Below are 20,921 nucleotides of genomic sequence, written 5' to 3'. Positions count from 1 at the left end.
CTTGAGCCACAGGCACCGAGCCCACAATTTTTAAATAAATGTTTAGTGACTGATACTGAAAGAGCAGAATTGTGCCAGAATACCCACTGCGCTGGGCAGAGGGCCTGTAGTGGCTTGTAGCAGATATTTATTAAACACCAACTGCCGTGAGCCAGGCATGATTCTGTGCCTAAGTTCACGTATATACAGAAATTTAAAAAACAAAACAAAAGAACCCACCCACTTCAGCTCTCTCCCAGATAACCGTGTAAGCTCTGAGGATGAGCCCTTCAACTCAGTGCTTGCCCAGGAAGCTGGAAGAAAGTTCAGGATAGGCCAGAGCTAGAAGGACCATCTGACCCCTCTCCTCATTTTCCAGAAAGGCTTTCAAAGGACAGGGCCAGGATCACAGAGAGTAGGAATAGCAAGCAAGGACCGCATCTAGGCTAGCCCAGACTCTGTAGAGACCCTCCCATTGCCTCTGGGCAGCAGACCAGAGCCATTCTGGTCCTGGGCTTTGGTACAGAGACCAGGGTTCAATTCCCACCCTGCTGTATGGCCCTGAGGAAGTTACTGTCCCTCTCTGGACTCATTTCCACATCTGTGAGGATGAGATTTCACAGTCCCCAGTGCTGGTGCAGGCCAGGTGGGAGATCCACGCAGGCCAGCTTCTGCCAGCAGTGACCTTGACATTATTGTGTTTTAGCATTAGTGGAGGCAGGTGTGGGTATCAGGGAGCTCCCCCATCTCTTCTGCAGCCATTGGGTTCTGTCCCCAGCCTTGCCTGTCTGCCCATGGAGCAGGACTCACTAGAGATTATGGGAGGGGTGGCCTGGGCCTTGGCTCCTCCTAGAGGCAGCTTGAGGACAGAATGGGGATGCTGCCGCCTGGATATCATGCCCAAAGGTAAACACTCTCAGGCCCCTCTCCTGCCACAAAGCAAGCCCAGATGGATCCACATCCAGGGCTAGCCACAGAGGCTAAAGGGCCCCATGTAAAACGAGAACATGAGACCCTTGTTCAACAATCATTACTCCGGCAGGGTGCAGTGGCTCATGCCTGTAATCCTAGCATTCTGGGAGGCTGAGGCAGGAGAATTGCTTAAGCCCAAGAGTTTGAGGTTGCTGTGAGCTGTGATGCCATGACACTCTACCAAGGGCGACAAAAAAAAAAAAAAAAATTATTACACATTTTAAGACAGCAGCTCATTAAACCAAGTGCAGGGCCCTTCTGTGTTCAGCCCCATGTGATAGCACAAGTCACACACCTGTGAAGCTGGCCCGGGTAGCAAGGAGGGACAGGGCATGGCTGAAGCCAGCCCATGTGCCCTGTCACAGCCACCATAGCAAGGGCCTATGGGACCTTCCCAGCCCCCATCTCAGGCTTAGCACTTCCCCTGGGCCCGGCAGCACCCAGGCAGTGCCCATCCCTGCAGCCCCAGACTCCCAACCTGCCCTCTCTCTTCCAGCATGGAGATGTGCGACCAGAGACGTAACATCACCATGTGCCCGCTCTGCGACAAGACCTGCAGCTACTGGAAGATGAGCTCAGCCTGCGCCACAGCCCGCGCCAGCCACCTCTTCGACAACCCAGCCACTGTCTTCTTCTCCGTCTTCATGGCCCTCTGGGGTAAGGAGAGCCTCCAGCGCGCCAGGTCCCCAGGCAGCAGTGACTCTGAGAGTCTCCTGTGCTTCCTCTGTCTGTCCTTGTGAAGTCCTCTGCAGGCAGGGTTTGCCAGGAACTAAATTGGTGGCAGGGGCTGGTGGCAATGACCCCACATTTTGTGGTCAGGTGACCAGGGTCTGCACTAGATCAAGAGATGCAGAGGGGTTCTGACCCAGCCAAGAGCCCTTCTGGAAAACCTGGGAGGGATGCTTTCCCTGAGAAATCCTGGGCCCAGGGAGTTGGCCCAGGAAGGGCAGCTGACCTGGAATGGGTGGAGGCCCTGAAGGCTGGGCTTCCTTCCCTGACACTGTGCCCTCTGGGGACAGCTGAGCTGAGCAGGCCCTGAGCTGGGTAAAGCCTCTCGGCAGCTCTACAAAATCCAGGTGCGGTTTACAGGTGAGGGAGCTACGGCCCGGAGGGAGTTGACAGTTGCTGCCTAGGGCCACTCAGCTCCTAAGCAGCCATGGCAGAAATTAAACCTACGGGGTGGCGCCTGTGGCTCAAAGGAGTAGGGCACCGGCCCCATATGCTGGAGGTGGTGGGTTCAAACCCAGCCCCGGCCAAAAACTGCAAAAAAAAAAAAAAAAGGAAAGAAATTAAACATACGATTCCAAAGCCCATGCCCTTAGCCACTTAGCCCACTGCCACCCAAGCCTAAGGCAGACACTTCCTTCTCCAGGAAGGACTCCCTGATCTCAGCCCACCTCGTACCCGTCTCCCATGAGAGATGGTTGAATGCATTTCTGCAGACATTTCTGGGCAAGCCAACAGTACCATTCCCCCTGTGACAGCCTTTGGTGGTTGGGGATTTGGGATTCATGTTGTGGGCTACCACATGCTGAACTGTCCCAAGTGTCACACTGGGCACCCAAGCCCGGGGCTGCCTCCAGGGGCTCCCATCTGAGGTGGCACAGGAGGGAAGTCAGGAGGGGCTACCCGGAAGAGGTGTGAGGCCTTTGCGTTGCATTCTGAAGATTCAGAAATAAGGCGGCTTTTTGCCACACCTATAGTTGTAGAGTTGAGTGGTATCAGCAGTGGCAGAACTCTGGGAAGGGAGCCCATCAGAAAGCGAGAGAAGCCGTCAGGAGCCCCGCTATGCCCCCTTCCTTGGCCCTGAGAATCCCCATTTGCACCCAGCAGTTCTTCCTCTCCCTGCTTAAATCTCTGGGAGGAATGCAGCCCTAAACTCTCAGCTGGTGCGTCTCCGAATAAAGCGCCTCCAATGGACAGGTGTTTGATAATTCCAAAGGACTCCAGCACGTTGCATTAGCTGTCACCATATTCCCAAGAGTTAAGGAGATGCCGTTGGGCTTGGCTGAGCAGGTTTCATCTGAAACACAGGGATAGAAATTACCACCCCCACCGTGAACAACAGGCTTTTAAAGGCCCTTGAGAAGCCACCCTTCAAGTCCGGCCCCAGGGCTACCCATCCTTGGCATTCTCAGGATTTGGAAGGACATGGTCATCCAAGGGCCCTGGCCAATGTCCTCCTCTAAGGCAAGCCTCCAAACATGTCTACCTTCCTGGGATTCCCAAATGCTGTGTGATAATTCTCAAGTGCACAGAGCTGGGCCTCGCTCCTCTGCAGAGAAGCAGCTAGAATTTCGTTGGCTCCTGTTAGAAGCACCAGCTGCCCCATGGGAGCTTGATCCAGGGGAAGGGGGCAGAGAGGCCACCCGGGCCTGGATGAAAAATAAACCTCTCAGGCTGTGATTGTCATATTTCCGGCTTAACATGCCTGGTGACGAGAGGGCTTTGTCGTCGGCATTGTGGCTCTTGCTTTGCGAGCCTGGAAAGCTCCACTGCAGTCTGGTCGCTGCGAGAGCCTCACCCCGGCCTTCTTCCCAGATTCCTTCCTGTGGGGTCACCTCCCAGATGGATGCAGGCTGTCTCCAGTGAGATTAGTCAGCACCCTGGTGGTGTGGGGAGTGACTGGGAGGATCTGGCCCCTTACACACTGGGTTTGGCAGCAGCCCTGAGTCCCCCAGGCCTGCAAACCCTTGGATAATAGCACCCAGCACTGGGCTACCCATACCCGTGCCCTCCCACTGGAGTCTCTGGGCCTGGTCCTGTCCCCCAGTGGCAGCACCTCTGGGGTATCAGTCCCACTTGTCTAAGCAGTGGGTCTAAATCTGAAAGTTTAAGACCTAGTGTTTGCCCTGTGATTCTCAAACTGGGTCACATGGCCTCTGCTGGGTTCCCTGGCAGATAAGAGGTTTAAGCCAGGGCAGGGGTGGAGGGGAGAGAGGCGCCGGGGCACAGCATGGTGTTGGCACCTACTCTGACACCTACCCCACACTCACCAACCCTGAGGGTGGCTGCTGTGAAATCTTACAGCACGGAGGCCTCAGTGGCCTCACCCTAGTCCCAGCCTTAATTTAAAGGGACATCAGTTCTTTACTGATTTTACATTTGGGGCTTCTGTGCAGGATTCCTTGGAGGAAGATAGGAGTTTCTCTGCTGAGGTCTGAAGCTTTGGTTAGAGCCCACAGGGTTCTAACAAGTGAGGACCCTGGGGAGAGAAAGGAGGGAGGTCCTGGCAGGCAGCATGGTGACACTAACCACGCACTGGCACTTGCACGGACACTGCAGTCAGATCTGCCAGGACGGCTGGTCAGGGACCACCTGCAAGGGTCTGGATACAGCAGGGTGAGGGAGATGGGTCTTGCATCCCAGGGATTCTGGCCTCATGAGAAACGCAGTCATTTCTCATTGTGCTTTCCTGACAAGGCTGAGGGTGAGCAGTGCAGGCCGGCAGCTCAGAGTAAGGCAGGGATTCCCACCAGCGAGCTCTGTGCTGGGCCAGGCTGGCCACGGAGGGTGAGTGCCCCATGCCCACAAGCATTCAAACTGAGGTTGGAGGGTTCTTTCTGGGGCAACCAAAGAGCTTTGAGAGCTGATGTCTGTGCGTGGTCTGAGGTCATTCTGCTGATGGGCAGATTCCCAGCTCCACACTCCAGTTCTGGTTATTGATTTGGGGATCAGTTGTATTATAAATTTAGAGTCAGTAGCTGTCAGTCACTGAGCTGAAGTGTGTGGCCCGACACACCTTCCCTTAGCCCACTGCATCCCCACACCTGGGAAGTTGTTTCCATTTTACAGATGAGGAAAGTGAGGCTCCACTGGCAAGGCCAAGAGCTGAACCCTGGGCTTGTGTTCCCTCCATGACCTGCCCATCCCTGCATCTCAGACACCCACGTCCATCAGGAGCCATCTCCCCGACACCCTCTCCCAACCAGCCTTAGTCTCAGCCTCCTAGAGACCTCAGCACAAATTGGGCTCCTCCCAGTTTCCTCCATCTAGTCTTGGCCCGGAGGCTCTGAGGCTAGAGCACACCTGGCTGGACACTCATTTCCCTGCCCTGAGCTGGGAAGGTCCGCCCCCCACGCTGGGCTCAGCTTACACAGGCTGTCGGCTTGGCAGTTTGGTCCACTTGGATAACTCAGTCGGATTGGCCCTGTAGTACAATGGTTAGATACAGTCGAGGGGTAATTGTGCCGGCTTCTGGCTCAGGTTGAAATCCTTACTTTGGGCTCGGCGCCTGTGGCTCAACTGGCTAAGGCGCCAGCCACGTACACCTAAGGTGGCGGGTTCGAATCCCCAGCCCGGACCCGCCAAAGCAACAATGACGGCTGCAACCAAAAAATAGCCGGGCGTTGTGGCGGGCGCCTGTGGTCCCAGCTACTTGGGAGGCGGAGGCAGGAGACTCGCTTGAGCCCAGGAGTTGGAGGTTGCTGTGAGCTGTAATGTCACAGCACTCTACCCAGGGGGACAGCTTGAGGCTCTGTCTCAAAAAAAAAAAAAAAAAAAAAAAAGAAATCCTTACTTTGTCACCTGCCCCACCAGGGAACAAGGAATGTAGAGAGAGTCTCCATGTGAAGGTATTGGGGCTATGGCCAGCACTGACCTCGGGCCAGTTGTTATGTGGAAGGGGCTATTACGAGTGAGTGCTTGCTTTTTGAGAATTTGAAAACAGCTCAAGCCCTAGGAGAATGAAGCTTACCTTGTGCTCAAGGACCTTGGTCAGTTATGTGACTTCATCCGCTTCAGAGCTCCACTGTGTGCCAGGTGCTACGTGAGCATCTGTGTGCAGTGAGTGACTCATGAACCCCCCAAGGGAGATGGATAGCTCTTTCACCCATTTGGCAGATGAGCAAATCGAGGCTACTGCCCCAAGCTCACACCAGCTGATCAGAAGCCGAGGCAAGGCTGGAGCCTCAGCATGCTGGTTCCTGGGCCCTAAACACTGGCACCAGGCTCTGCTTCGCTGCCTGCTTTACTGTCTCTGGCTAACCTGGGAGTTCAATGTGTGCCTTGCTTTTTCTTAAAAGGATTTCCTCAAATTTATTTTCTCCTTGTCTCTCTCCCCAAAAATGTGCCTCCTTCCCCTCCTGACCTGCCCTGAGGACCAACTCTGTTCTAGGCCCTGGGCCAGGCATCCTGTATAGGCTGGTTCAGTTATCCCGTGGCAACCCTACAGGGAGGTCGTGTGTTTCTCTAATGAGGTCACTGAAGCACAGAGATGTTAAGTGACTTGCCCAAGGTCACACAGCTAAGAGACCCAAGATGGCGCAAATCCACACCCCGGCCCGTCAGCCTCCAAAGTCCAGTCTAGTGCCCTGGTCACACCTCCACATCCTGACACTCTGTACCCCAGCCCCCTGGTATGTGCCTTCTGAAGGGAACAGCAGTTTACCAGGAGCCAATAGCGAGGTACACAGGGGTGGCAGGCTGCTGAGCTAGCCGGTCCCCACCGGTGATGAAATCTGCTAAGTTGTCTGCGCCCTTCCCACAAAGCCAGCTCGCTCGCTTAGCGGTTCTTTCTTGAGCATTTGCTGCTCCGCACCCTGGGAGGAGCTGGCAGCCCCTTCCTACCAGGTGGCTGTGTTCTCCCAGACAGACACAGCTGGGACAGGGGCAGATCTGGGCCTGGTGACCCAGCAGGACGTTTCTGCTGTTTGTCTCACACCTCTGCATCCACTGCCACGTGGGAGACACAAGTGCACCTGAATCAAGGCCCAGCTACTCGGGAGGCTGAGGCAGGAGGATCGCTTGAGCCCTGGAGTCTGAGGTGGCTGAGAACTATGATGCCATAGCACCCTATCCAGGGCACAGAGTGAGACTCTCCAAAACACAGAATCCAGTGCAAGTTGTGTCTACACACTCCCATTTGTGAGGGAGGGGACAGTTCCTGAAAAAGCCAAACCACTCCTCTGAAGCACTTACTTTACAGAGAAGGAGTTTATTACAAATTAAGGCCAAACAACAGGAAAGAAGGTGCTGGGCCTGGAGCCTCCCCCTCCGCGGGGGAGGGAGGGGCAGTAGAGTGAGAAGACAAAGCCCCTGTCCGGCCCTTTTCACACTACCTGTCAAGGGCAATTAGCAGAGATCTCTTGTTTTTTTTTTTTTTCTTTAATCCCTTATTCAATTATTTGTTCTTTACTCTCAAAGGGATTATTTTCTCTCTGGTGTTGCTTCTCCCCTTGGGTCCTTTCTGTTCCCACCTCCAGCTGTTCACATTTCTGCTCCTGCACTTGCAGAGCAGCTCAAGCCTGTGACTGCCTGGCAGCAGAGCCTGGTTGTCACCGCTCACCACCACCACCCACCCTCCCCCCCTCCCGCCTGCCAGCAGGGGCTCAGGAAATCATATTGTCCCCAGATGAATCACCTGCCACTTGCTGTTTTCATCTTTACTTCTAGTCCCTGCAGTCCCCCTCTTCTGAACACAAGTGCTGGTCCCAGAGACTTCAACGTTCTTGCTGCCTGGGATTTGTGACATTTGAAAGCCTCAAATAAGATGTCACACTAAGCAACTTTGAGCCCTATTTAGCTATTCACTGGGATCAATTTTCTGAAATTATAGCATAATAATGGGGTTTTAACTGCTTTTCAGTTCAACACAGAACAAAGAAGTTTATCTGATATGAGTGCAGTTACAAAAAGCTGGAGAAGGATGGTCCCAGCTGTGATGAAATGTCAGCCCTGTGGCTAGAACCCCTCTCAGGGCTATGCCTGAGATTTTGAATGGAATGGACAATCACCCAGCTGAGCCACTCCCAGCTAGGTGGGGAGGTAGACACCAGATGCCATGATTGTCTGATGGAATTAAACTTGTTTAGGGGAAAATAGATAAAGTGCCTGGTGACTCAGAGAGGAAACCAGGGGCTGAGGCCTTTGTGCCCCTGCCTGTCTCCACTGCACACTCATGTGTGGGGTAAGAATTCTTCTCCCACTCCTGCCACTCCCCAAGAGACCCACCTCTGATCTCTAGGTCTTGAAAAGGGAGTGTGCCCTGCGTTGGGACCCAGGGGCAAGTGCAGGCTGGCCTCTATTCTCAGGGGGTATCTTAGTCAGCCTGGGGTGCCATAACCAAACACCACAGTGTAGGCGGCTGCAGCAACAGACGTGTATTTCATATAGTTCTCAAGGCTGGGAAGTCCAAGATCAAGGTACCAGCAACCCAGTATCTGGTGAGAGCCCAGGTCCTGGTTAATAGATAGTCCCTTCTCACTGTGTCATTGCGTGGTGAAGGGGATGAGGGAGCTCTCAGTGGGGTCCCTTTTAGAAGGCCACTAATCCTTTTTATGAAGGCTCTGCCCTCATGACCTAATCACCTCCCCAAAGCCCCGCCTCCTAATACCATTGCTTTGGGGTTAGTATTTCAACATACAAATTTTAGGGGCACATGAATATGCAATCTATTCACAAGCAACAACAAGAAACTAATGCATAAGATAATTAAATACAATATGTAGCATTACACATTGTTTTAGTCAGCTCATAGTACCATAAAAAGTACCACAGATTGGGTGGTTAAAAAGCAGATGTTTGCTTCTTATGGTTCTGGATACTGAGAGGTCCAACATCAGAGTGCCCCCTGTTTCAGCTTTCAGGCCACCACTACCTTGCTGTGTCTTCACATGGCAAGGAGAGCCAGGCAGAGCCAGCTCACTGGTGTCTCTTCTTACAAGGGCGCTAATGCCATCACGGGGGGCACCACCCTTATGACCTCATTTAACCCTAATCACCTCCCAAAGACCTCACCTCAAAATACCATCCCACTGGGGCTAGAGCTTTAACATGAATTTGGGGTGGGACACAATTCAGTCTATAGCCGCAGGTCACAATTTAAGGAAGGGAATGGATAGAGAAGCAGGACCTACGGTCCAAGGCAGGACGTGCCCATTGCCCTGTGCACATGTGACTGAGCCCTGTTTGCATCCCAGGGCCAGTGGGCCAGGAGTGGGTGGGAGCAGTGTGAAGGTAAGACCCCTACCATGTAGCAGCATGGACCTCACTGGAGACAGACCATTCTCCAGGAGGCTACAAAGCATGCTGCAAGTTGCTTATGAGATAGAAGACTGAACCAAAAGAACTGAACCTAATGAACTACCAGAGGCTGAGGCATGGTTTCAGCAATAGCATTTCAGGAGACAGCTCTGGGAAGGCTTTCAGCAGCCAGCCAAGGCGATATCTCAGAATCAGGGATTTAGAGTTAGGCCTGAGAGGTAAGGACAGGCCAGGTAGGCAGGGTGGGCTGTGGCCTGGGACAAGAATATGAAGAGGCACTAAGACAGCCCCTACGCTGACAGCTGGAGGGAAGGACACAGGATGGAGGGCAGGACTGGCACAGGGACACCTGCAGGGCTTGTTCAGAATCCAGGTTCCAGGGCCCCGGAGCCTTCTCTGTAGGTCCAGCACAGTGCCCAGAAATCTGCATTTTTAACAGGCTCTCTTGGAGGATTCTGATATACCCAGATTCCCCAGCCTACACTCTGGAGAAAAATGCACAGCCTGCCTCACCCCTCCTAGGTGACCACACATGTGGGTCCTTCTGACCCCTTGTCCCTGCCGTTCCTCCAAGATCTGGCACTTGTGCATTACCACATAGGCAGTCTATGCCCACTGCTCTGTGATTAGCTTTTTTTGACATTGTGCTGGGATTCGCATACATAAAATTAACCATTTAAAGTGAAAGTTTAGTGTTATTTAGTATATTCACTGTCTCTGTCTGGTTCCAGAACATTTTCGTCAACCCAGAAGGAAACCCCATACCTATTAAACAGTTAGCTCTAAACCCCAGTCCTGGCAGCCACCGATCCGCCCTCTGACTCTGTGGATTTACTTAGAAATATTCTGAAATATTCTCCTATAAAGAGAACTATGCAAAATGAGGCCTTTTGTGATTGCCCTCTGAGGCAGACACACTGGAGACCCTTGTGAGGAGCCAGGTCTAAGAACGGTCCTCTGTCCTCCCTGACCAGCGCTCAGCCCTGCTCTGAGTGCTGCCTGTGAAGTAACCCATGGACACCCCACCGAGGGCCTTAGAGCAGGCACTGTGAACAAGCCCATTTGAGGTGCGGTGGCTCACACCCATAATCCCAGTATTCTGGGAGGCTGAGGCAGGTGGACTGCTTGAGCTCATGAGTTCGAGACCAGCCTAAGCAAAAGTGAGACCCCCATCTCTACTAGAAAAACTGAGGCAAGAGGATGGCTTGAGTCCAAGAGTTGGAGATTGCTGTGAGTTATGATGCCACAGGGCTCTACCCAGGGCAAAAGCTTGAGACTGTCTCCCAAAAAAAAAAACAAGTCCATTTGACAGATGAGGAGACTGAGGCTCTCAGAGGTGTGGTCAGGTTCCTAAACTCGCCCTGGATTTTATCCCTTGTAGGTCCAGAGTCCTTCACTCACCTGCTGCCTCTGAGCACCTCTATAAGAGGGTGTTTGTATAACATTGTCTCCTAAAATGAATGTTGAAAAGAAGGCTTATGTCTCAACCACCTGTTTCACTCCTGCCTGGATTCTCTCTCCTGCTGTGTGTTCTGTGCTTCACTGTCTTCTGGGCTCCACATCTCAGGGGAGTGGTCTTGTCTCTTTGGTCACCTTATAGGACTACTGAGCTCAAGGCCATTTCTTCATAGAACACCTTGTCCTCATGTGGGTAGGAAGCCACTACCCGCCATCCCAGCTGATCTCATCATCAGAAGGCTTGGGTCCAGGTTTCTGCCCTGTATTAGTGAGTCACTTAACTCCTCAGAACCTCAGTTTATGCATCTGTAAAATGGAGCAAATTATCTATGTGTTCAGGGAAGGATCAAGGGGGATCAGGTGTGGGAAAGCACCAAGTCCAGCCCTGATGGCAGCTCGATGTTGTGTAACGTGTGTGATGTGGTCAGCGCATTAGCCTGGGGAACCATGACTGGGAAGCTGAGAGGCTGGAATTGAAACCCTGCAGGGCTCACTGCCATCCATGCAGCTGTTGGAGGGCCGGCAGGCTGCGTCCCCAGCAGGATGGTGCTCAGTGCGCTCAGCCTGGTGGAGCGGTCTTTCTCACTGCCTGTGATGCCCAGCTTTGAAGGTTGTCCCCCAGGCTCTGTGTGAGCATTCACTTCTCCCTTCCTGCTGGCCAAGACTGGAGTCCACAACTCCACCCCCTTGGCTCAAAGCAGGCATGACAAACTCGGTATCACAGAGTCCAGGCAATAGGACATGCTGCGGTCTGTGGCCAAGTGGAGAAGGCATGCCCAGATTTGACGAAGGGATGACCACTGCTCAGCTCTAGCCTTCTGTGCCAATGCTTCTGGGTTTTAAAGGAGAAGGAAGAACTTCATAATTTTATATACATGTTTTTATTTTTTAAATATGCCCAAGACAAAGGAGCCACGTCTAAGTATCATCTCTGCCTCCCGCTGCCCCCCCTCCAGCCAGCAGGTTATGCTCTAGACTCCAGGCTTGGTCCTGGTCAACCCACAGATACCTCTGGGACAGGGCCCTTGTATCTATCTTAAGACATGTAACAGTACAAAGTCTGGAGCAAAATTACCTGGGTTCAATACCAACCGCCTAGCCGTGCGTCCTTGGGCAAGTTACTTAACTTCTCTGTGCCTGTTTCCTCATTCATAAAATGATATCTCTAATAATCAGACTTACTATGACTGTGACTGTTATTTCCTTGAGGAAAAGCAAATATCTACACAAAGTCAGTCCAGCAAAATGGTATCAGTGATGACTCTGGAGTCAATAGCATTGGGTGAACAATGGCTGTTCACCTGCCCTTGACTTTAGGCATTACACTTCGCCCTTTGAACCTTACCATCTCAGTTCATAAGTTTACAAGTGGGAATAATGTTTTCAGCCTAGAGTTGTGAGGAGGCTGACAGATGTCAGTAAACATCAGTGTAGTGTGCGGCACCAGACAAGTCCTCAGTAACAGGTAACCATCATCGCCGTGCCCCAAGCTGGGAGTGGAGATATGAGCTGGCAGGTGGCAGTGGGCTGGGTGTGGCAATGGAGGGAACTTCTGTGTGGCATCTGGTTGCATCTGAGAAAGAGGAGGACCCAGGGAGGCTGGGACAGGGAAGGGGAACAGGCCAGGTGTGTGGAGCAGGCTCGTGGATGGATGGTGCTCAGTCTCTGCTCTCACAGGGCCTGAGGTCTGGAAGGGAGACAGAGGGAGACAGGGAGAGGCAGCACAGAGGAGCAGGTGACGGTGTGAGAATAGGCCAACCTTCCCCACCGCTCCAGAGCTGCTGCAGTGACCAAAGGACATCTTGAAGAGGCAGAGACCCCCTAATCTTCCTTCTGGAGAGGCGGTGCCCACGGCAGAGGCCGGTGGAGGGGCCATCCCCTCCTCACCTGCCACAGCCAGGGGGGCTCAGGGCTCAGCATGCACCTGCCCAGCACCTGGGTTTCAGGCAAGGCTGTAGGCAGCATCCGCTCCCTTCCCGGCTCAGCTGCACCCAGGGAACTGCATTTCCTAGGCTCCCCGGCTTGTCCTCTTCCTGGTTCATCCAAAGAAAATCAGAAGGTGGGAAGAAGGGTGATACCAGGGTACTTTTCCCTATACCCCTTCCCTGCCTGGGGCGTCCCTGTCAATGGCTGTGTCTTCTCCATGACTGCTGACTCCTGCTGGAAGCCCCTACCCCGGGATCCCAGCTGGGCAGCTGCTGCTGCTGGCTCTGGTGTGGGCTCTGTGTGCGGGCTCTGTGTGCCTCCCCTTCTTCCGCCATCCCTACATCAATGCCAGCCTCCTGCTGCTGGTGATCTGGGTGGTCTCACCATCCCCTGCTTGGCTCCCCTGCTCTTCTGTCACCTGTGTGGACAATTCCCAGGATATTTTCTGAACCTATGTTGGGCCTTATCCAACGCAGCGATTTTCCTGTTCCTCTTTGATGTTGGAACATCTGGCACTTTTTTGTTGTAGTTGTGTTTGTTGACGCGCCTCTCATTCCGTGACAAGAGGTTAGTGACAATGCTGAGTATGTTCTTTGGTCCTCCAACACGATTGATCACTAGTTATAGGAAGAAACAGCCTGTTCAATTTGGAAAACCAACAGTTATTTTAGAATTCACAAAGTTTACAGGAAGAGTGGACAGAGCCGACCAGCACTGTGGATGTTACAGATTCACAAGGAGGTCCTACAGACGGTGAAAAAACTCATTCTTCTGGCTGATGGACGTCGTAGTTGTGAACAGCTACAAGTTTTACTCAGTAGATAAGGAGAGTGGAGAAAGAACGCAGACACACATTTCCTACGGGAGAAGTCTCATCCCTCAGCTTGTGAGCAATATGAGGAACGGAAATGCCAGAAAGAGGGGAAGACCACCATCTCTGACACTGAGGAAGATGCGTTTTATAATACACAATGAAAAGAAATCAACAAAGATTGCACGGTTTGCAGCAGAAGAAATGAGAAAGGCGGAAGGAGAGAAACCATTTTCTGCTGTGAGACAGGCAGGAAGAGGCAGCCCGGGCTCCATCCTGGAGAGGGCTTCAGGGGGTATCACACTCAAGAGTCAATTACAAACAAAAATGAACAAAAACACTTTAATTATTTTATGTAACCTAAAATAGATAATAAAATCAGCAGGCCAGTTCTTATGTATGTTTCTCTCTTACAAAACTGTAGGATAATTAGAAGTAATCCACCAACCTCTTTCCTGCCCAAAATTAATAAGAGCTGGGGAGGACGCGGGTGGCAGAAAAATCAACCGGAATAAATTGCCCCAGTTTGGAAGACGTGGATACCTGTTTCCTGGCTGGGCCTGACTGATACAGCAGTTAATGCTCAAAGTGTGAGATCGTGGACAAACGCCTGCCAACCCTGGGGCCGTTTTCAGCTCACCTTGATGGGAAGGGGGAGCGTCTTGCACAGAGGAAGACCCTAGAAAGCCCCAGGAGGTTCAGACCCACAACTTGCCAAGTCCTGCGTTCGTTCTTGCCACATGTTGCCTTCAGCTCGGAACCACATTATTAAATCAACTCTGAAGAGTAGCAGTTACACACACCTCATTTTATTTTCATCTCAGTGCCACTGCTTACCAGATAAGCCATTCAATCCCACTGAGCCTCAGTTTCTTCTTCTGTAAAATGGGGGGAAGCATCTACCTCCAGGGATTACTGCGCATTTTTTTAAATTGGGGTGTTTTTAATTTTTTAATTAGATCATAACTGTGTACATTACTGCATTTATGGGGTACAATGTGCTGACTCTATATACAATCTAGAATGTTCACATCAAACTGGTCAACATGTCACTCACCTCACTTATTCAGTTGTTGTGTGTAGACATTTCTACTCTACTGTTAATATATTTGACACATATGCTCGTGATATACACAGTAGGTGAGGTCCCACCGAATACCCTCCCGCCGCCATACTGTGCGGTTTGAATAGAACCACTGCTCTGTGTGGCGGCTCTCAGAAGTGCTTGGCACCCACCAGTCAGGAATCTGAGCTCTGATTCACTCTCACCCTTATCATTACTCCCCATCAGCTCGGCTGCTTTTCCTTTGTGAGGAAAGTGTTAATGATAAACATTCGCCCAGGTGCATCTCCAGTTTCCAGGCTGTGTGCTCATAAGACTCCTCCATTCATTCAGTGAACATGTGAGCTGAGCTCCAACTGGGTGCTGAGGACACAGGTGAACCAGGCCACCCCCCACCCTACAAGGGCCAAAGGGTCATGGTGCAGGGATCATAATAGAAGGGGGCAATGCCAGTGGGAGGGCCCCAAGTCTTCCTTGGTTTCCTTCCTTACACTGAGGGACACGATCAGTGGCTTCCTGGAGGAGGTGGCATTTGAACCGCAATCTGTATGTTGGGAAGAGGAAGCAGGAGGTAGCGGTAGGCCCATCCCCTATCCTGTCTGACCTCCAGACCCCCATCTGTGAGCAGCAGCGCAGGATGGCCAAGGCTCTGGCTCTGGGGCTAGCCTGCTCACCCCTCACGGGACTGGACCTGATAGTCCCATGCCTCTGTTTCCTCATCCGTAAAATGGAAGAATAGCAGCCTCTGGCTGACAAGGATGGTGGAAGGCCAAACAGCTGAAGTCACGTAGAGTTCTTGGCCCTGAGTGTGGTCATTGCTCTCCAGCTGGTGCTGCAGACAGAATGCTTTTGTGTCACCAAGAACTTCTCGGCCTCTGACTCTCTGGTTTTGCTCCTGCCCACAGCTGCCACCTTCATGGAGCACTGGAAGCGGAAACAGATGCGGCTCAATTACCTCTGGGACCTCACAGGCTTCGAGGAGGAGGAGGTCAGTGGGTTTGGTGCAGTGCATGCCCCACCCACCCCCACATGCCCCTGACCCCTGCCAATGCCCTCCCCAGATGTGCCTGGAGACCTGAGGGTCTTGGCCCAGGCCTAGGCCAGTGAGGTCACTCCCCTCTGGCTTCTCAGTTGTATCCCTGACATTACAAACACCCTCAGTTGCCAGGGCGACAGTTTTATGTCTGCTAAAGTGTCTTTGATCTCCGTGTTCACATGGACATACCACCCATCACCGTGGTCTCAGACACATGCCAAGGCTCACCACACTGACCTCATCGCATCTGGGGGCTGCCCAGACTGTGGTGCAACAGCCCTGTGGGTATGGGGAGGGAATGGACACTGCCCACAGGTCCCCAAAGGCAGCTGTGAGCATTTGCCTGCTCCGGTGCCGAATCCTCACTCCTCAGAGCTGGCTCTGCCTGCAGCCAGGCGCGGCTGAGGAGCAGGAATGGGCCCTGGCTCACATGGAGGGAAGACTAGTGCTGCACATCTCTGTCACCAGAGAGGGGACAGTCTGGGGCCAGTGGCCAGTGGGATGCTAGGTGAACTCTCCCCAGAATCCCCCTGACTGCCAATTCCTGCAGGAATTCCCTATGGGCTGTGTGGGCATGAAAAGGAACAGCAGTCCCTACAATGAGCCTCGGCACAGAGCAGAGGCGACCTTGTGTGCTTGCTGGAAGGTGTGGCCATGCTGACCCCTATTTAATTTTATAAAACACGCTCACTTTTTAAAAGAGGAACCTCTTATGTACTGTCATTGCAAGGTGGAAATATCTTCCACCATTTTCTCTGGGGTCCACCCACCCAAGTTCCATCCTGATTTGGCAGCTCCCTCGCTGTGTGACCTGAGGCAAGTGGCTTAACATCTCTGTGCCTCCATGTCCTCACCTCTCAAAAAGGCACTGAGAAAGTGTCTTCCCTGGATAGTCTGCATGGGTTGATAGATAGAAGGCACTGAGAGCAGGGTCCCACGTGCAGTAAGCACCCCGTAAATGGTCACCCAGCCAGCCACGACCAGGCCACACCTGTGCCAGCCCCGTGACAACCTCAGTCCTCTCCACGGCAAGGCTCTTTATTCTGTTTCATGAATGACCAGACCGAGAACATCAATCAGCACACAGTTTTCAAGGGCAGAGCCAGGGACGGAGCCCAGGGCTTTGTCCCCGTAGCAGGGTTTGGGACAGCTGTCTCTCTGTTTCAATTAGAAAGGTCTACAAAAAACAAAAAGCAGTCACCACCTTACTTTAGAAGTCGACTTCTGTCCTTACCACAGTGTCCCTGTGCCTGGGGGGCGTTGGGGGCCAGTTCCCTTTGTTCAACTTTGTGGGGGACCCAATCTCCTGATCCAGACTTCTGGGGAGCTGGATTTAGGGGGTGGGTGACAGAAGCCACTTGGCATGAGGCCCAAGATGCCTGAGTGAGTTCCCCAAAGTGAGTCACCCGCATGTCCCCAGGGCCTCATTGGGACAGTAACCTCAGGTGGAGGTGGCTGCCCTTCCAGGTGGTCTAAACCCAGGTTTGAAAACTCAAAACAGAAGGATGCTCGGGTCCAATCATTTGGCCTGTGTACTCCTCAGCCGAGTTCGAGAAACTTCAGTCTGGCTGTGGCTTGGGAATTTCCAAAAACACAGCCCCTACCAAACTAACAGCCCAGACAGTCACCCTAGAGTCTGGCATCCCACCCCCCAGGATGGGCCACCTGCATCCATTTTACCTTCATCCTGGTTCTTAAGAAAATCGTCTTTAGCAGATGGGTCTTATTTCTTAAAAACAACCTAAGTAATGAAATCTTTGTGTTTTTTGTTTTGTTTGGTTGTCACTCTTCTGGTTCCCTGAAGGAGGCCGTCAAGGTTTGGAAACTTCTGTGGCTCCTCTGTCTTCTCATAGCCTGTCTCCCTGGGAGAGGGACCTTCTCACGCACCTACTCTGTCTGCTCTCCACGCAGCTCCTCCACTGCGGGCAGGGTCTCTGCTTTCTCTCCCACTCCTGGGTCTCTCTTAACCTGTTCTTCCATTCCAGTGCCCTTCGCTGACCTGCTGTGGGCTCCCCCGAGGCCTGGCACCTCTGCTGTGGGCGTGCTTGCTGACACTTAACTGCATCTCTTCTGACCCCCACGGCTTCTCAATAGAATGTCTCGGGGACCAGTTCATGGCTGGGTGTTCCCTGCAGCCAGGACACAGGCTACAGATTCCATTTCCATCCCAGTGGGCTGGGGTGCCCACCATCTAGACCAGACACGGGGAATTTTAAATTGGAAAGATTATTAGCAGCCAACTGTGAACTGGCCCCAGAGGTACCCTCAGCAAACATGCAGCCTCATTCGCCTCGTGTTCTCACAGCGAGGATCTCTGACTCACAGGCAGCTGGGCCTCCATCTGGACTTGGTCTCTTCCACAGGATCACCCCCGTGCTGAGTACGAAGCCAGAGTCTTGGAGAAGTCTTTGAGGAAAGAGTCCAAAAACAAAGAGGTACGATGGCTGCTGCCAGGTGTCTCTCCCTGCAGTGATGCACTGTAGACCAGAGTCAGCCTAAATAATAGATACTTTAGTCTCTGTAAGTCTGTGCTGCAGCTACTCACCCCTGCCATTGCTGCTTTGAAGTAGCCAGAGAAGATAGGTGAACAAATGGGCGTGTCTGTGTGGCAATAAAACTTTATTCACAAACAGGCAGGGGGCTGGGTTTGGCCGGAAGGCTGTGGTTTATCAAACCTGCTATAGTCTACCTCCTTGACGTGTCCTGAGGGTGATCTCAGACTTCAGCAAACATTTTTCTTTGAAGGTTTTTGAGGCACACATACCATTGGTCCTATCTGCCCCACTATGCTCTGTCTTAAACAATGAAATGGAAGCATTTGCCAGGCCAAGGTCTCTAAGCAAAGGGCCAATTCCTTGTTTCACTCACAGACTGTGAGAAGGAGGGAGAGAATATGTTTTTGTGATGTTCTTGAGGCCCTTTCATGTTATAATAAATGCTTTCTTTTTCCTCAAACCTCTCATTCAAATTGACAGTCATGGCTCTGTGCCTATAGCTCAGCAGCTAGGGCGCCAGCCACACTGGAGCTGGTGGGTTCGAACCTAGCCCGGGCCTGCCAAACATCTGTGACAAATGCAACCGAAAAATAGCCGGGTGTTGTGGCAGGCGCCTGTAGTCCCAGCTACTTGGGAGGCTAAAACCAGAGAATCACTTAAGCCTAAGAGTTTGAGGTTGCTGTGAGCTGTGACGCCACAGCACTCTACCAAGGGTGACATAGTGAGAGTCTGTCTCAAAAGAAAAGAAATTGACAACTGTGTTTGCAGCCTAAGTGCTGTCAGACCTCTCCAGGTGCTCAGCCACTGTTTTAATGGTGCTTTTCATGTGACCAGGGATAGGGGAGCAGGGAGCCCCGCTGAGCCCTGCCAGACTCTGAGGCAGGAGAAGTTGGCACTGGCCTCTGAAGAGATTAGAAAGGATGCTCCTTCAGGTTCCCAGACTTTGCTGACACCTTTGTACTTTGGGACTGACACTCAGACTTTGGGACTGATCAGACAAATGCTTAAGTTTCTCTACCCTTGTCAGATATGCCAGGGGACAGAACTTGGTGGCTCAAAGTGGCTAGGGGGTCACAAATGCCATAGTCCAATCTGGAGAGCAAAGTGGGTACTGCAGAAAGCCCCGAACCCCCAACTCGGTCCTGCTACAGTTGGAAAAACTATCCCTTCCTAAGCACCCGTTAGAGTCTGGGCAGGATCGGAGGGTGTGAAGAATTCGCTCACAAAACCAGGCCATGGAGGAGCCGCCTGACAAGGGAACAAAGCAGCCTTGTGCATCTCCTGCACAGCGGTTTCTGAGCCTTTGAACTGGCCTTCAGCCCCTCTGGACCTCACTGTCTCCTGGTAAAGGATAAGGCCTGGACGCCACCGTCTCTGAGGCCTGCAAGCCTCTGTGGTTTTTCAGAGCAACATCCCTGGATCTAGACTTGGGTTAGGATGTCTCAGGAGTCAGCGTAGGACCCCCAAGAGTCCACCCTGTGCCTTTGGGGTCACACCTCTTGGAGGAAGCATAGATGGGTATTTCATGTCTTAAGGAGAAAAAAAGAAGGTGTGGCACACACCATGCCATCTATGCCAAGGGACTTAGCCAAGCCGAAACGATGGACCTGGACAGTGGGTGCTGGAAACCACCTCTGGGGCACAGGGTCCCTCTGATCCTGTGGCCCGTGGCTTGGTTTTGACCCACCTCAACAGAACAACAAAGGTGTCAGGCTTATTTTTACTGAGCGCTCGTGGCGGCCCCAGGCCCTGTCTGCTTCTGATGGGCCTCACCCTTTATTTTCTCCTTCATTTCATTTCGTTCCCGGTGGCTGCTTTTGGTTTTGATCCTCCCCCCACCCAGCTATGCCACTAAATATATTTATGAAACAAAAATCCACCACTTCATTGGCCTATTAACTTTGGGCTTCTGGGTGTGGCTTCCTCCTTGCTGGCATAAAATGCTCATGGTGACCCGTGTCTTTGCACGCTGCACCCTGTTGAGATCTCAGCAGCCGTCTCATGCCGTGACGGAGCCCAGTGGGCAGCTCACACGGAGTCTCTGTTTCGAAAACCTGCATCTTCTGTGTCTGTGACTTCTGCTGGAGCCTTTCTTTTAGACAGTGGTTCTCTGCCATCTCTTATTTGTTTAAAACACCAAGAGCCCAAATAGCCTTGGCAGCAAGCTGGCCAGCGAGCACACGGAGGGGCAGGCCTGCTGCCAAGGGGTGTCGGGCCCCAGGACCGGGGGTCTGAGGTACCTCCACGTGCTTCACCCCACGGTGCTCTCTCTCCCCCCCCCACCCGCCCTCAGAAGCGCCGGCATATTCCAGAGGAGTCGACAAACAAATGGAAGCAGAGGGTTAAGACGGCCATGGCGGGGGTGAAATTGGTACTTTTCTATTTGGGGGCAACGCGAGTCTTGACTGTTTGCAGACAATCCAAGTCGATCGTGTTTTCCTCGGCAAACTCTGTTGAATTTTATTTTTAACATTCACGTCCGTGTTTCTTTGTCTTCCTTCCGCACCCAGTGAGCCCGGCGTGTGCTGAGATGGCACTGCATGGCTATGGTGGGTCCGTGTGCGGGGGCGGCGCTGGCTGGATTCGGAGCTCGTGAAACATGCTTGTCGCACTTGCCTGCAAGTGGTTAACACGCATGCGACCCGCCCCGGAATGAGTGGCCTCCCGTGTGATGTCCGTGTCAGCTTCCTGTGACATTGTGATACGTGAATTTTCCATTTAAAGTCCACCCCTATCTGAGGCAGCCCAGGTTAGGGACAAGCTTCTGCCCGAGACTCCTCCAGACCAAGCCGAGCTCGGGCCCTGGAGCCCGTGGGCCAGTGTCGCGGCAGACCGCCGTTGCCATGCAGCAAACAACATTTTAACCTGTCATGCGGGTTGCTTGTTTCGACTTGTTCCACAAATGAAAAAATAACTATTATGGTCTGGGTGGCAAATGGCAAAACATCTTAGATCCTTCAGCCCTAAAAGTGAGATTATCAGCAGAAGAAATGGACTCCAGGCTTCTCCCAGAGGAGGGTCTAATAGTCTTTAGAAAGGCATCTGACAGCATTACACCTGGACCCGAAGGGTTCACGTCTTTAAACAGCTGTTACTTCTATTATTAGGTAACGTTTCATAGGTGATAAGGTCCCGGGTGCTTCCTTGAACAGTATACGTTCACATGGGCACATCACCTGCAGGCAATTTTTATGGTTT

At 52.4% G+C, this 20,921-nt stretch overlaps 1 protein-coding gene across 4 annotated transcripts in view; it reads left to right on the top strand.

Moving 5' to 3' along the window:
• Window positions 1-20,921, top strand: part of ANO1 (anoctamin 1) — a 181,743-nt gene that overhangs the window by 134,823 nt on the left and 25,999 nt on the right. For 3 of the 4 annotated variants that reach the window (XM_023518328.1, XM_012810511.2, XM_023518327.1), the window contains 4 exons: window positions 1,448-1,608; window positions 15,098-15,180; window positions 17,033-17,044; window positions 17,592-17,663. In XM_023518328.1, the coding sequence (XP_023374096.1) occupies window positions 1,448-1,608; window positions 15,098-15,180; window positions 17,033-17,044; window positions 17,592-17,663 (328 nt within the window). Of the gene's footprint in view, window positions 1-1,447; window positions 1,609-15,097; window positions 15,181-17,032; window positions 17,045-17,591; window positions 17,664-20,016; window positions 20,095-20,921 lie in introns of all 4 variants that reach the window. The other variant, XM_023518329.1, reaches the window with a different exon arrangement.

Source organism: Otolemur garnettii, unplaced genomic scaffold (assembly GCF_000181295.1).
Source record: "Otolemur garnettii isolate 467f Iridium unplaced genomic scaffold, OtoGar3 scaffold00134, whole genome shotgun sequence".
Taxonomy (NCBI): domain Eukaryota; kingdom Metazoa; phylum Chordata; class Mammalia; order Primates; family Galagidae; genus Otolemur; species Otolemur garnettii.
The sequence above is the reverse complement of the archived record's forward strand: the minus strand, read 5'-3'. Positions and strand labels throughout refer to the sequence as shown.